The sequence below is a fragment of the Spea bombifrons genome, chromosome 8, assembly GCF_027358695.1.
Source record: "Spea bombifrons isolate aSpeBom1 chromosome 8, aSpeBom1.2.pri, whole genome shotgun sequence".
Classification (NCBI taxonomy): Eukaryota; Metazoa; Chordata; class Amphibia; order Anura; family Pelobatidae; genus Spea; species Spea bombifrons.
This window is the reverse complement of record NC_071094.1, coordinates 36,475,151-36,490,733: the sequence shown is the minus strand read 5'-3', so window position 1 is coordinate 36,490,733 and position 15,583 is coordinate 36,475,151. Positions and strand designations below refer to the sequence as shown.

General features: G+C 38.9%; 1 protein-coding gene and 7 non-coding genes across 8 annotated transcripts; 7 read left to right on the top strand and 1 right to left on the bottom strand.

The window, feature by feature from the left end:
- Positions 1-222: 222 nt before the first annotated feature.
- SRPX2 (sushi repeat containing protein X-linked 2) lies at positions 223-13,649 on the top strand. Its single transcript, XM_053473762.1, has 11 exons — positions 223-314; positions 2,848-2,981; positions 8,261-8,344; positions 8,876-9,067; positions 9,825-10,001; positions 10,780-10,906; positions 11,674-11,795; positions 11,884-12,063; positions 12,212-12,345; positions 12,976-13,097; positions 13,377-13,649. The coding sequence occupies exons 2-11, from the start codon at positions 2,915-2,917 to the stop codon at positions 13,555-13,557; spliced, it is 1,386 nt and encodes a 461-aa protein (XP_053329737.1). The 5' UTR covers positions 223-314; positions 2,848-2,914; the 3' UTR covers positions 13,558-13,649.
- TRNAA-AGC (transfer RNA alanine (anticodon AGC)) lies at positions 6,897-6,969 on the top strand. The gene has a single exon. It is a non-coding gene; the product is annotated as a tRNA-Ala (tRNA).
- On the top strand, positions 7,159-7,231 carry TRNAA-AGC (transfer RNA alanine (anticodon AGC)). Its single transcript has one exon. It is a non-coding gene; the product is annotated as a tRNA-Ala (tRNA).
- Positions 7,654-7,726, top strand: TRNAA-AGC (transfer RNA alanine (anticodon AGC)). The gene has a single exon. It is a non-coding gene; the product is annotated as a tRNA-Ala (tRNA).
- Positions 12,547-12,619, bottom strand: TRNAA-AGC (transfer RNA alanine (anticodon AGC)). The gene has a single exon. It is a non-coding gene; the product is annotated as a tRNA-Ala (tRNA).
- Positions 13,650-14,674: 1,025 nt separating the features above from the next.
- TRNAE-CUC (transfer RNA glutamic acid (anticodon CUC)) lies at positions 14,675-14,746 on the top strand. The gene has a single exon. It is a non-coding gene; the product is annotated as a tRNA-Glu (tRNA).
- Positions 14,747-15,015: 269 nt separating this feature from the next.
- Positions 15,016-15,087, top strand: TRNAE-CUC (transfer RNA glutamic acid (anticodon CUC)). Its single transcript has one exon. It is a non-coding gene; the product is annotated as a tRNA-Glu (tRNA).
- Positions 15,088-15,322: 235 nt separating this feature from the next.
- TRNAE-CUC (transfer RNA glutamic acid (anticodon CUC)) lies at positions 15,323-15,394 on the top strand. Its single transcript has one exon. It is a non-coding gene; the product is annotated as a tRNA-Glu (tRNA).
- Positions 15,395-15,583: the final 189 nt, after the last annotated feature.

The following is a 15,583-nucleotide window of genomic DNA, read 5'->3' as shown; positions in this document are numbered from 1 at the left end:
TACATAAAAGCTAACCTACATTTTTTGAAACATTTGCTCGGATGAGTAAGCAAAGAGTTAATAAACTGAGCACAACTTCTTACAAAAATAAGTTGCTATATCACCCAAATGAAAAAAGCCAAGCTGCTGTTTGGCAAATGCAAGCCTTTTTCCTCCTCCGCCCCTAAACCTTCCCTCTCCCCTTCTATTCATCAGAAGTCGCCTGGCAGTATTCAGACGTCTGAACATCTGGGCTACAGCAGCTGGATCCTTATAAAACGTATTTAATCCCGTTCCGCGCGTTACTAAGGAGATTATCGTCTTCAAAGGACTCGGTAAGAAGCATTGCATGGAATTTAATGTATAGCTGCACGTTCGGTGTGATATGACAGTTCAAAAAATCTCAATTATCATTTCCTACTATAATTCAAAAGCCGTAGTGACATCTGTTGGACATAACCGATCCTCACAATTACCGCAACACATTTATTCTGACATTTAGTTTATTCTCTGGTTTAATTTCTCAAGCCTATATTCAAAAAAAACGATATGGCTTTATTCTTGTGTTTTCTTGCACTTCTCTTATGGAACGAGCAGAATGTACTTTTGAACCCTCAAATTATGATACCTAAAAAGTAGATAAGCTTAGAATGCACGAAAAATAAAATACAAGTAACTGCGGTGGGCGATGTTATTGTGAGGCGTAAAAAGGATCTGTTGGTTTCCTTAAATCCTCCTTTTTATAGTTATATAAACTGGCTAAACCCATGTAAATCCATTTACAGATTAAATGAAATATATGTATGATTGTTGTCGATTGTCCAACCTGCCTTTGTAAGGCATCCACCCATGCTATGAGAAGATTCTAAAAAGTAAAGTGCAGTAATTACACTGACGAACAAAACACCCAAACTATAGAAAGTTTTCACTGATTAATTTAGTTGCAGGAGTATTGAGTTTTGAGTTTTTTTGCTATATGTGTCTGAACTATGAACCCATTGGGTTAAGTGTTTCTTATTTTATTATTATTTTAAAATCTGGACTGCCAATGACCAACAATCCGAGCTAGGAACTATTTCATTTTCTAAGGTCTACTTGCAATCTTTCTTGAAGATCTGACTCAACCTCTGGTCAGTCAACTCATAATAAGTATTACATTGGCAAAAAAAGGTCCTTGTGAACTTTAATAAAGACAGCAGTGGAGATGTGTCAGGAACTATTTTTTTAACCTCTTTTTTTCACTTTAAAAACACCCAAAGTTATTGATTTAACATGTCATCTTAAAACAATAATTTATATCAGGTAGTTGCAATCATAAGGCCTCTCAAACTCAAAGAAAGCTTGATGACTCCCATTGTTTTGTGGAGCCATCCTGTTTTTGGTCATTTATTTTTATTCCAATGTCAAGTAATGTATGTTTGCTCAGTAAAATAGAATTATTTTGGTCAAAACCATAATTACTCCTAATTATAGACCTTTAAAAGGCAGAACATCTTCTGTTTCTCCATCTGCCATCTAAACCAAACTATTAGGCAAGATTGTTGAATACCAGTTTCTCCTCCTCTGTGGTCGGAAAGGCTGGGGTGATGTTGAAAGTCTAGCACCCTGGGTGAAATTGATTCAGCACACAATGGTATCATGGCAAGAACATAAGTCATGAACAACTGAAGCTCAGACTCTACAACTAACCAACCTTATTGGCCAAACGATTGTTCGAATGTTAGTGTTTAGTGACCAAAATATGGTCTGAGAACATCCTATACTACGTTTAGATCAATAAATTCTACAACACATTTGCTAATCCACCACATTTGTTAAAATGTAACTCAATGAAACAATTACTCAACAAGCAAACCATATGTAGGCATTTCATAGGAAGGTGAAACATTTGTTCAAAGCAAATTATGTCAATTGCAATCACGAGATGCGGGTCAGCCATGTTACAATGAATGTCGTTTGTATGTTATTTGGATCTTTTGCATGCCTATTTCTTGTCAACTCCAGGGATGGGAATGCTTAAAAAAACACATCGTCTAACTCTCAATTTCCCTAATACCACACCACAACACTTGTAAGAATAGTAATTTACTGTATAGTGCTATAAAGTCCTATGTAAAAGCATAATGAAAATAATGAAACATGTCACCGGCAGCCCACAGTTTCCTTAACCTTCAATCTCTTTTGTAATAATTATTCCCGCAAGGCATTCCCACTAAATCTGTTTTATTAGCCAGTACAGAAGCTGACCGTTTTTCTAAGAAAAATATCCAGGCCCTTGTTGAAGGCACCTATTAAATTTGATAGCACCACCTCTCTCGTCAGTGAATTCCATGCCTCGGAGGAGGACGTCTGGTTCTTTGTACATTTCTGTTAATGAACAGGTCACTAGAGAGCTCTTTCTCAGAGGAAGATCAGAGGTGAGCTCAGGACAGGTGAGCAGAGCCAGCAATTGTGTAATTCCATAGAAGAACTGCTCAGGGCGTCCGGTTATATTGATATTTTTGATCTTTAAGGTAGTTCTAGGAGTTAGCTGATGGGTTCCAAATTCACATCTTCTTTAGAGCAGATACAGCCCTGGGCCAGCCACGCAGGTACATGGAACATTATTTAATATTGGCCACAGAAGGCCAAGCAAGGTACATTTCTACTGTTGTTAAATAATGTCTAGAACATACCCGATATAATTAAAAATAAAAACACACATTTAGTAATTTCCTGATGGCCAATTTAGTAAGACAAAAATCTAAAATATGTCAGATCCACTTAAAAGGAACAGTTTTTTTCATTAAGTATATTTGTTTCCATTGGTAGAATACACAAAATACTCACTGTCTCCATTCAGCTGCAACATTCATTTCCTCCCTGCAGATTGTGCTGCCTGCCGAGAAGACTCGGAATATTCCTGGAATTAAGGCCAGTCAGTGTTCTACCTGCTATGGAACAATCAATACCTCTTTTACTGCTTGCTTTCACCAGACTGGGAACATCTCTGTATTATGAAGGTAAAAACTGCTTTTTTTGTTTTACTTTCCATTTTTAAGAATTTTTTTGTTGAATCAGCTTGATGTTTTCTCACCTAATGTCATTTGACTTATTTCTGGATGCTTCTCAGAGAACTTCTAAAATTGGGACGCAGAAGGAATTAGTATTAAAAGCATGCAGGACTCGTGGATTTGGGGTAGCGGATATAGTATAGATTTATAGTGGTTTAACACAGTGATTTGCTGATAAACTCTACGCCATTTGTCAAACCAGTGGTGGGTACAGTAATGATCTGGGATGCTCCCGCTCTACTGCCATCAACACACACCAAATCTGATTATATTAAAGAGACATGCCAGTTGTCATAAGCACTTTAATTCTTATGTTGACGGAATGTCTCCTTTATATTTTCTTGTGGTCCACGTTTCAAATTCATGGAGGGATTCTGCGGAACCCCATGTGCATTTGCTTCTTTCCTTGTTCCCCTGGCCGTAGGCTTGCAAGAGATGCGTTCAGCTGAACTCTGGAGCTGAAGCTTCTCTTAAAGGTTAATATGTTTTATTGTAACAGCTTGAAGAATGCATATTACATATTACACAATACCTTAATGTGCATTCTTCATTGATGAGGCTGCATGGGGCACTGGAGAGTCCTTTTAATCAAAGCAGAGCCATTATCTGTGATCTGTTATTTATAATAATAAGGTATCCCATGCAAGTTGAACCAGTTGTATTAAAATGAAATGATATCCGGAAAATATTACACACACTATACATTATACAGTATTTTGTTTCTTCCACTAATAGCTTGTCTGCTTAGTTAATTATTTACTATAAATCCATCATTAAAATTACTTGGTTTTCTCATTTTTTCTTTTCCGTACCTATGATTGTTAGCAATAAAGGGAAAATGAAGGATGTGTTAACTGTTAAGATAGTAAAAGTTATGAGCGGGTTAAGTTGTCTTCCTGTGGTTGTCTTTTTTTCCGTATGTGTCATTCTGTCGTCTTTCTCTCAGAAATGGTACTTAGACGTGTTAAACATGAGTTGTACATTCCTTTAAGCCCTAGCGTCTTGGGAGATGAGGTTATAAATGAACCGCTTTATGTGGCTTTTATTCAAGAAACAAAAGTAATGTTTTTACAATTATTTCCATTCAATGAGTCATTCTACTTTGGAAAACAGATGTCAGAACCCTTGAGCAACAGATTGCAATGCTTTTAGATATCTCTCTGTAACTGTGTTGCTGCGTTTAAAGTAATTTAGAATTATAGGAATGCAGTTCACATGCCCAAGTCACCATGAGGGCCACGGTCGTTTTTAACATGTTCAGACATTAGCATTTTCCCTTCACTGTTATTGATCAGGCCTCCACCAGGTGTCCTCAGGTACAGACAAGAAACCGTCACCTCTGGAATGTTAATCAGTTACTCCATAGCTTTCTAGATAGACGGGAAGGCTGGTGTTAGGCTGCTCTTGTTCCCAGCTCGGCATGAGTTGAGCCACTGGTCAGCCTACTCACTTGTACTAGAGGTAGACATTCATTCAGACCATGGACCTAATTAATAAGAGGTTCAACTAAGCCCCACCAGACACACACACCCGTCAGAAGACACGTTACCCATTTTTTGAAACAAAGAAGGACTGTGTTTTTTAATTCTATATCTTTGGATATAAATATATAAATATAATAAATGCTGGACAGGTTCATCAAACACTATTTACAGTACATGCCAGTGGTCCTCTAGCATAGCCAGCGTTCCTGAAATTGCCTTTCCAGAAGTTAAATACATCTTACCAAGCATTTGTCTTCTAAACCCTGGAAGTCTTGGGGTTTTAGTGGGTGGGAAAGAAACCCAACAGGTCTACCATGGTTTGAGGAAATAGCTCAAAAAAAGCAGAGTATATTACCTGTAAAACTATACCATTGAAGCAAGTTGTAATCTTTTCCAAATGCACCAAGCTTGTATTTATTTGTTGCCTTTTCACAATGGCATGTGAATACTTTTCTGGATTTTTGCTCTGCAATTAGACCCAACATTGCAAAAGTGTTGAAGTGTTGACAAAATCATATATAGGACTATGAGATTTTATAGTATCTACGTGCTTGACGAATGGAATAACACCCTGTCCCTTATTTTATCTGGCTTTGGAATGTAATTAAAAGTTCTGCTTAAACTCATGTTAGTCACTTTACTGGCAGACCGCCTGGGGATGTTTCTATTATTCTCTTGTTGAGTAGCTACTCTACAAATGGATTTTATTATAAATATTAGGTAGTTCGTGGAATGAAAGACCATAACATAGCGATATTTTTGCTACACTTACAAACTTAATTTTGGGAGCCTGAAAGCTATAAAGCTTTAAAATGTTCCAGTTTTTTCTATTTGTGGGGCTCCATATGCATAAAGCGTACTAGCACAGAGACATTTCCTTAATATAGTAACCAGCTGTGCAGATATGGTTACAATTTCCCTCATTGGCTTCTGAGGCATTTGTTCATTACAGTAGGTGTTTGGTGGTGAGTTTGTAGGACCAGACTTTAAGAGGAGCTTGGTTGGCTTTTATGTATCCAACACTACCATAAACATGGCCAGACAGGTTATTCTTGTTGGAAAAATGTATTAAGCTTGACACTTCTTAATGCATAATGAAGTCAATGAGTTAAAAGTGCAAACGATCTTGCAAACATCAAACTGAGTGAATAAGGCCCTATATTACTCAACACATGCTGTTGCCTTGTTCATACCTCATAACTAATGTTTTCCTGTGTGGTGACCGTCTTTGGAGAATCTAAGCCAAGTGTGTGCTGATTTGGCTGGCATATTTGGTCAGTAGATAGCTATGTATAAACTATATACTGTATATAAGTGTGTACATGGTCACTTTCACATGTTTCCTCCAGTAAGTGTGTTTCCTATGAATTATTCCATTTGAAGGTAGTTATTAAACCACAGTGCAGACATCTTAGCAACAGCAAGCTATGAAGATATGCAAGATGTGCTTGGCTGGACGCCCACAAACACTCATAACATGGTCCTCCCTCATAATTTAATGCATAAATGATTTCAAAGCTCTGGAATGCCATTATTTAGCCCAAGCTGTGTTCATACTTTCTCTAACAATCGTGGAATACCACAAATGCCTTCCCTCTGTACACGTTATGGTTCTTATAAGACTTTGCATGACATGCAAGGACTCTCTTATTACAAAAGCGACAAAAGGCCTCAAAACAGCTGTGCCTTTTTGGCGCAGCTGGATACAAACTTACTGCTCAGATTCAAGTCCCATGGCATTAACAGGGGCTTCCCTCCCTGAGCCCCAAAGTCCCAACATACTCTTTAGAATCTTCTACCAACAGGCCCACACTGGTCATCTGGTTTACCAGGCAAATGTACATTGTGCCACTGACCAGTAGCGCCCCCTACTTACTGCTCCAGCCAGCAGCAGATTGGGTTCTGTAGTGTGTGGCCCTGGCTGTGGGGCTGCACTCTGCATGAGTATAAAACCATGTACAGGCAGGCTTATCCAGCCAGCAGCTGCCCTTATGTCACTTGATAGTGCCTTAAAGTGCCAGGCCCACTGAGTCATCTTCAGTCTAACATTGTATCTGACTATATGCATGTCTCTGTACCAGATTATTAAAATGTATTTTGTGTCTTTTTGTTGAATGTCCGATTGTTATTTAGATTGTTTTTCAAGCAGAATAATATAATAATTGCAAAACAAAATACAACATGATATAACGATACTACAATATAAAGCTATGGCTTGCAGGCTACAGGAATTCCTGTCCAGAATTTGTTGCATGGAGGGAAGTGAGATGTATTGTTTTGAATATATGTAGACTTTTAAAAAAATGACCAGTCTTGTAAGACATAGTTGCTTAAGGTGTGATAAATATGTTATCTGTGTTGTAGCAGCAGTATAACTAGTGGGGAATTAGCTCAAATGGTAGAGCGCTCGCTTAGCATGCGAGAGGTAGCGGGATCGATGCCCGCATTCTCCAAATGCGTCTTTTGGTTAATAAATTAATGGGCCTAACCGAAAAAAAAACTAAAATTGTCTTTCTCAGTAAATCTCACCATTGCAGCAACTGCAAAAATGTATATTTTTTTAGTAAAAGGATGTGGCAAAACCTGTTTTGTACTGCTGTCCAGAACAATAAGCTTTATTCTGTAACAAAGGCCCCAATGAAGGGGAATTAGCTCAAATGGTAGAGCGCTCGCTTAGCATGCGAGAGGTAGCGGGATCGATGCCCGCATTCTCCAAATGTGTGTTTTGGTGAATAAATTAATGGGCCTAACCAAAAAAAAAAAAACTAAAATTGTCTTTCTCAGTAGATCTCACCATTGCTGCAACTGCAAAAATTTATATTTTTTTAGTAAAAAGATGTGGCAAAACCTGTTTGGTACTGCTGTCCAGAATTTTAATAGGCTGTATTCTATAACACAGGACACCAGTAAGGGGAATTAAGGTGCCATAATTTGTAAAACTGAAGCATAGAAGTTTATCAAGAAAGAGGTCTGGGCTGGTGATGACAGGACACTTTAAGGCCAGCAGCCGCCTGATAATGCAATAGCGGCCAATGACTGGATATGCGCGGCCGCACCCTACGCTTTAATGCTGGAGTAGCAGAGTGTGCTGATGAGAATCTCAATGGGCTGTATCCTATAGCAGAAGGCACAATCGAGGGGAATTAGCTCAAATGGTAGAGCGCTCGCTTAGCATGCGAGAGGTAGCGGGATCGATGCCCGCATTCTCCATGGGTCAATTTTGGTTAATATTTAAATGGAAATTTTATAATACCTTAATGGGTCTAATCAAGAAAAACTTAGTTGATCTTAATACTAATGCAACAGCTAAAACGTAGATTTTAGTAAAACCCTCTAGATTAGTGAACCCTCTAGATTATAAATTCCTTTGAGCAGGGTCTTCCTTACCTGTTGTTTCTGTAGGTCAAATTATTGTGCTATATACAACTTGTTATGTTCTGTCTACCCATTGTACAGCGCTACAGAGTATAATGGCACTATATAATACAATAAATAATAACCCCTGTACAGTACTGACCAATGCCTGCATTCTCCCCATATATCTTTATCTTAGACTGTGATCGAGTGATTCTTATCTACCTTCAGATTCTTCATGTATAAGAAATCTCATTGTGGATGATACAACATTATTAACACTACAATTGCTAATAAGGGTTTAAATTTATATATCATTCCTTTTAGTAACCATATATATATATATAGCCACTAAGTGTTACTGTATAATTTTATTGTGTCTCCTGCTAGGCTCAGGATACCCAGTTGATGAGAGCTATAACAATGAAGTGTATGTTGAAGCCCGTCCTTCTGGTCCTTTACTGGATTATAGAGGTAAACCCGTATTATTATTGTTATCTTTTATATTTTGTTTCTAATTTACATTTACAAACACGCTAATTGATTTTCTAATCTGTAAAGCTAAAGAAACATGAGGATGAATTATCTGTATTGGCCAATAATGTTGATGTTGCCTAATTAGAGAACACATCTATTTGGGTTGGTAGATTTTTTTGTCCCTTAGGGAAGAAAGTTCTCTACCTGCCTTTACCAGTAGTAACATGTAGTAATTGGTCCTTTTGCAATATAATACCCTGGAAATAGTAAATGGTTAATACACTGGGACAAAATGATTCAACATGATGGACTTTCTTTGACTCATGGAAAAATCACCTGTGATTAAAGTAATCTGAGAACATGATAATATAATGGGTACATTCTCTGACATGACACTAATGGGACATGAACCTCGAATCTGCCCATTTGGGGTATTACAGTAGCCTGCTTAAAAAGAATGACTTCTGCTATATTTCAAAGCCAAGTATTTATAATATAACGACTGTGAATGCTTTGTATTTCCTCCAGCTCCTCGTTGGTGCTATGACCTCAAGTTACAGGATGGAGAAGCCGCTTGCTATTCCCCCCGGGGAGGGGGTTACCGTAGCACCTTGGGGACCCGATGCCGCTTGTCATGTGATCAGGGTTTCCGACTCATTGGACAGAGCTCAGTACAGTGCTTACCAAGTCGGCGCTGGTCTGGGTTTGCATACTGTAGAAGTAAGTATAGATAGGTGGTGAACTTAAACAAATTCGTTTTCCGAAAAACAGCAAGACTAACAGATCATTCTGCTTCTAGAACAGTGGCTGATCCTAGCTTACATTTTTGTGGTCATCACTTATGGGCACCAGCCAATAAGAAAACGCAATACAGAACAATGGGAACATGAGCTTTAACCAACAGTTGCAAATTATTACCCTTCCTGTGAACTTCTGCTTGGATTTCTTTCCTCTAGTCACAGGTGGTAATTGGTACTTAGCATTACATAGTATTTCTTGACAGGCCTAAAAAGCCATCATTCATTCCAGGCCAATGTCCAACAGAGCCACACACATTTACAGTCATTGGCCACTATTGCATTATCAGGCAGCTGCTGGCCTTAAAGTGCCAGCGACGTCATCACCAGTCCCACCCTCTTTCTTGGTAGAAGTTTTACAAATTATGGTGCTCAGGTGAAACCCTTTGTCTCTGGTGAAGCTGCATTTAGTGGGGAGCCAGTAAATATTGCTTAGGTGTCTGTAACTTAACTACAATTCTGCAATCCATATGGGCAATCAGGTTTTGGACAGATGAATTACAGTTCAATGACAAGTAAAAAGCCAGTAGGCCAGTATCTGTAATGTGGTAAACATGAGTGATGTCTACCATAGCTGAAATGGAAGTAAAACACTCTGCCTTCTGTGCTGTTACATCTCGGGTTCTGCATTTTTTTATTCAATGCTTAATATTATCACAGGTTTTTTATTTGATTTCCAGGGATTCAGTGCCATGTCCTGCCCTCACTGCCTCATGGCTCTTACCAGTGTGCAGCTGGTGTTTATGAGGGTTCCCGCTGTGATTACTCTTGTGCCCAAGGCTACCAGATAGAGGGAGACCGTAGTCGGATCTGTATGGAAGATGGCCTGTGGAGTGGTGGAGAGCCTGTCTGTGTAGGTAAATTTTCAGGCCTATACTTTACACACCCATTTACTCACTGCATTATATTTGCTATCAGTATTATGATATATTTAGAATGTCAACAATTGTGATTGACCTTTAGAGCCGGGGGCAGTAAGTACACATTTTACCCTGAATTGCATGATTGATAACCCCTTTTTACAGGTGCGGCTCGGTCTTCACCACCCTTTAGGGCATTATTTCTAAAGAGTTTGTGTTCCAGATACAAGCTATTTTTTAACAACAAAAATGTGCTGGAAAAGGGAAAAAAGAAATACCGAAAAGGATAGGCAATACAGAACACAAAAACCTAAATATTGGCTGTAGTATGCAGCATGGTGTATTCAGACAAAGGCAGCAGGTCAAGTGGTCAGTTAAGATCTGTAAGAACTTCGAGGCATAATAACTGTTAGAAGAAAAGTCTTTAGCAAACTTTCTCAAAACATGCTCTGCTTGGTCACTGAGCACCTAAGCTGAAAGTCAAAGTATAGAGATTGTCATCACAGTGCTATCTTTATCTAGTAGTAGATAAGATACTTAAAAAAAGACTTTATACTTGCGGATATGGTATTTAGAACAGAATCGAATTCATTTGATTGATGACTATTTTCCTGGGCCTTGGCTAGGCTTTGCGCTTGGGCCAAAAGTTGCCCGATGACCAGCAGACACAAATTGGGTTGAGAGCGCATGTGATATTATTGCACTGGTTCATAGGAAAAAATGCACTTCTATAAAATGCATGGGTCTTATGAATTTTCTGATATTTTTCCATTAGATGTGGACCCTCCAAAGATCCAGTGCCCTACCGACCGGGTGAAGATTGCCGAACCAGAGAAACTGACTGCTGTGGTCTACTGGGGAAAACCTATGGTCAAGGATTCAGCTGATGGTGTTATCACAAGGTATGTTGTGCTGCAGGATATTACTCAATAGCAGTCCATCCCTTGGCCTAATAAATATGTATGTATGAAAAAAACTAACACTTAGAAATCAAAGAGTTTAAGAGTTTAACATTTCAATTGTATCCTCTTTATTTTAGTTAATAAATCACATAGGTAAGGTTTAATTCACCTTTACATCTCTATAACCCACTTCAAGCCTCTGTTTTATTGTGTACTTACCTGGAGTACATTTGGCTACATTTCTGAAAATGTTAAGTGTTACATTATTACTTCTCGCAATCGCTTCTATAGGGGATAATCTTTCGGTTGTTAATCAAATTTATCATCTTCAGTGCTTAAAGGGTGGAGCACAAACAGCATATATTGTGGTAGGGTAAAGGTGATGGAAAACCCATCCACTTAAAATTAAGGGGGGTAGCAGGGGCATTATTAAACAATGTTCTACACCCATCAGACAAGCCCAGAGCCTTGCTGTTCCCTCAGAAATCTTGTGGTGCTGCCACCACTGCAAGGGATCACCTTTTTGCCTCTGTGCACTTTATACATGGAGCCCTTGGAGCAAATGTACGTTGTGTTTGACAGACTTAAAACTCATGGACAGCTGCCTCATTCTTAATGGGACTTATGAGATCAGATGATAGCTTACTGCTTGGTGCACATACACCATTAGTGGTGGGGAAAAGATGATGGAAAACCCCTCCACTTTGGAATTTGAACAGTTAATATGTAAAATACATATAATCATTATTCTCTTTTTTTCACTCCAGAGTAACTCTCAGAGGTCCAGATCCAGGGTCGGAGCTCCCAGAAGGGGAACATATAATCCGATACACTGCATATGACAGAGCCCACAACCGGGCAAGCTGTAAATTTACAGTAAAAGTGCAAGGTGAGAATATATACTTGTATGTGCGCAACTGAAAAAGGTTTGTACGTCTGTGTACAGCTTAAGCCATGTGCTGTGTTTGATGCCTCAGTGAGACGATGCCCCATCCTTACGCCACCTCTTCATGGATACATCACCTGTAGCTCTGCAGGAAATAACTACGGTGCTACCTGTGAGTATCACTGTGAGGGAGGATATGAACGCCATGGACCCTCTGCCAGAGTTTGTCTATTCAGTCGGAACTGGGCTGGAACCCCTGCTACCTGCACAGGTGAGTACACGCACACTCCTGCCCTGACATAGGTCTGTGCGCATGCCCTCTGGTTACGTTCTGCTATGTGTCGGTGTGCTTGGTGTTGTTAGTAATATTTTTACTGTTTCAAAACAGTACTAAGAATAACATTTATTTTCTTTTGAAGCCATGCAAATAAATGTCAATGTGAACTCAGCTGGAGGCTTCCTAGACCAGTTCTTTGAGAAGCAACGTCTCCTTATCCTCTCTGCCCCTAGTTCTGCTGATCGCTATTATAGGCTTCAAAACTCTGCCCTGCAGGTAAGTGCAAGCTGTACATTTTTGATGACGTGTACAAACCCTTGAAATCAGTGTTCTGTAACGACCTATTTAACAATGCCATTGGGTATTTCCCCCTATTAAATCCACTGCTACCCCCAAACACCCAATAAAATAGGTACCAATCTGCATCACACTACATATATACTGTTATATATCAATAATAAAAAAAAAACATGTATGTGGAGAATGCGGGCATCGATCCCGCTACCTCTCGCATGCTAAGCGAGCGCTCTACCATTTGAGCTAATTCCCCGGTGGACTATTGTTGATTATCTGGGTATGATTCAGTAAAGGATCAGCCATAGATATCTGCTTGGGATATCCGAGTTTTCTAGGTCACAAAGTGGCAAATTCTTCACTTTTCCAGGCAGTTTCAAACATCACGACAGCAAAATCAACCATTAAGGTTTCTGTAATTTACTCAGGCAATGGAACTTAATACGACTGAGTAGAAACAGTAAGCCTAACTAGCTCTAGTATAGTGAAAATTAAGAAGAGAAAATACACAGCAGCCGCTATACTCTTGTAAGCCAATGTGTCATGTATTCAACATACAACTCGTGGCAGGTGTGAGGAACTGAACCGATTATAGCATGTTTTTATTCTCAGAATGCAAGATGTGGTTTGGAACAGCGTCATGTGATTATGATTGAGTTAGTGGGAGAATCACCAAGAGAAGTGGGTCGTGTACGAAATCTGCAACTCTCGCCAGAACTCATTGAGCAATTAAGGTAGTAAAATGTTTTATTTCTCAAAGACACTGAAATATTAAGGCATTTACAGGATAAAACATAGTAATATTGTTAGTGATATAAATATTATATCATTTAGCATACATGAATAGACTTTCAAAGGTATACATTTCAAAGCTAATCATATTAAATTAAAAAAATCACAAACACACATCTGTCACATGATGTAAACATCCCATGTGAAAGTGAAAAAGACAAAAAGTATATTGTGTTTCCAGGTTGAGATACTTATATGATTATGTATTATTTTCCCTACAGACAAGCCTTGCGCATTTCGCGGTCCTATTTTAACATGGTTCTCATTGACAAGTATGGTGTTGATCGAGAACGTTATGTGGAGCCTACTACATCTGATGAGATCTTCACTTTCATCGATACATATTTACTCAGCCCTCGGGAGATCACTCAGCTGGATGCAGAGAGAGAGAACTGTATTTAGTGGACAATTAAGAAACAACATTGAAACAAACAGGCATGGAACACTATAGCCCTAAAGAGATACTCATTGACCAGGTTTTATGGGTTCACATATGTATGCCAATTATCTTGACCGTTGCACTGATTGTCAGAAACTTCCTTAATGAGCTGTGTAACCTTTAACCTGAGCTCAATGAGGTATAGCTCTGAGTTCCAGAGTACTTGGTAACATCTCTGGTACCCAAATATTTTAAACCTACCTTTTTATGGCTACTTATTTTTAAGGGGTTGCCTATTTTATTATTTTCCGATTGCTTTTGATTTTGTGATGAACTACTGCTGCTGATATGGAGTATCCACCGGCATTCCCAGGCATAAGCAACAGGGGGGGCAATTAACATTGGGCCCCTACAGAACTATACAGCGTATTGTGGGCAAAAAATTGAGGGGAGTTTTATATCAACGAAGATCTGAAAAAAAAGAGTTGTGAAATGTTGTGTGATGAAAAGGGATTAGGAAAAGTATGAGGTAAAATAAGGGAGGTAATGAAACTGGAGAAAGTGAAGGATAACTTTTTTTGGATTTTGCCCTGCCCTGGAAAAACTGCCCTAATGTGAGCTGTAGTTCATCATCAGAAAAGCTGATTCTTTGTTATTGAACCTCAAAGTCATGAGGGCAGTAATTGGAACTGCTTTATGGACGACTCCAAAACCAGGAATCTGAAAGAGCACATATTATTTAAGAGGAATCCTGTATTTATTGAATAAAGCACATTGTTTATATGTCAACAGTATATATATATATATATATATATATATGTGTGTGTGTGTGTGTGTCTATATAGTTATACCTAATACGTGAGCATAAATGTGATCATCCATTTGGTAAGCTCATTTGTATACTCCTGAAACAACTGAATAAAAATAGCCCAATACTTAATTAACCCAGCAGCCCTAAAAAGACATGTGTACCACATTCAATATTACTTGGAGTAAGCATGTTCGTGCTTTGTGGTATATCAGTGCTTTTAGGATACCGGATACACACTGGAGAATTATCAGTAACACTTTGAAGAACATAAGCGGTTAAAAAGTACTTCTGTTCCATTCAACCGACTGTCCAGGAGCGCAGCAAGCATCTCCCTGGTGGTCTAGTGGTTAGGATTCGGCGCTCTCACCGCCGCGGCCCGGGTTCGATTCCCGGTCAGGGAAGCATTTTGTTTATTTCTGCTTATTTTACCACCTTAAAGGATGGTATAGATAGAAGTTAGTGAAAATTATCCCTTTTTATAGAATTACCCCATGAGTTATATTCATCTAAAATTTGATAGGAAAAGATGGTGTTTGTAATTACAAGATTGTAACTGAGATTACAGCACAAATAACTAAGTTCACCGATAGCATATATCATACCCATCGGCATTGAAACCTTTCTACACTGTGAAGTAGGTATAAAACGCTGAAGGCAACACGCCCACCCATCCCTGGTGGTCTAGTGGTTAGGATTCGGCGCTCTCACCGCCGCGGCCCGGGTTCGATTCCCGGTCAGGGAAGTCTTTTACACTTCTTTCTGTTTTGTTTGTGCATTGTAGAGCAAGTTAGGTAAACAATCTTTGTTTGCTTAAAAACGGAGGGCGGAAATATCTGTCCACACTATTTGATATTTTCTTATTACTTAGTACACGATGGTAGTTGAAGGATAGGCATGCTATTGAGTGGCAATTCTAACATCCGTACATAGCCTTCTGTGAGAAATGACTTCATCACCATAAACCCTGATCACGTGGTTCCCTGGTGGTCTAGTGGTTAGGATTCGGCGCTCTCACCGCCGCGGCCCGGGTTCGATTCCCGGTCAGGGAAACCTTTTTCGTTCACGAATTCCAACGCGGCTGTAATAATAAAAACAAGTCCCAAGACCTCCTACATCTATTTATTTCTTTCTTTAATGGATGGTATTTTATAATTACAACACTGTGAGTAAAATTACTTTTTTAGTTTAGCTATTTAATATTAATTATGATTGACAGATTTCTGGCACTCATATAATGT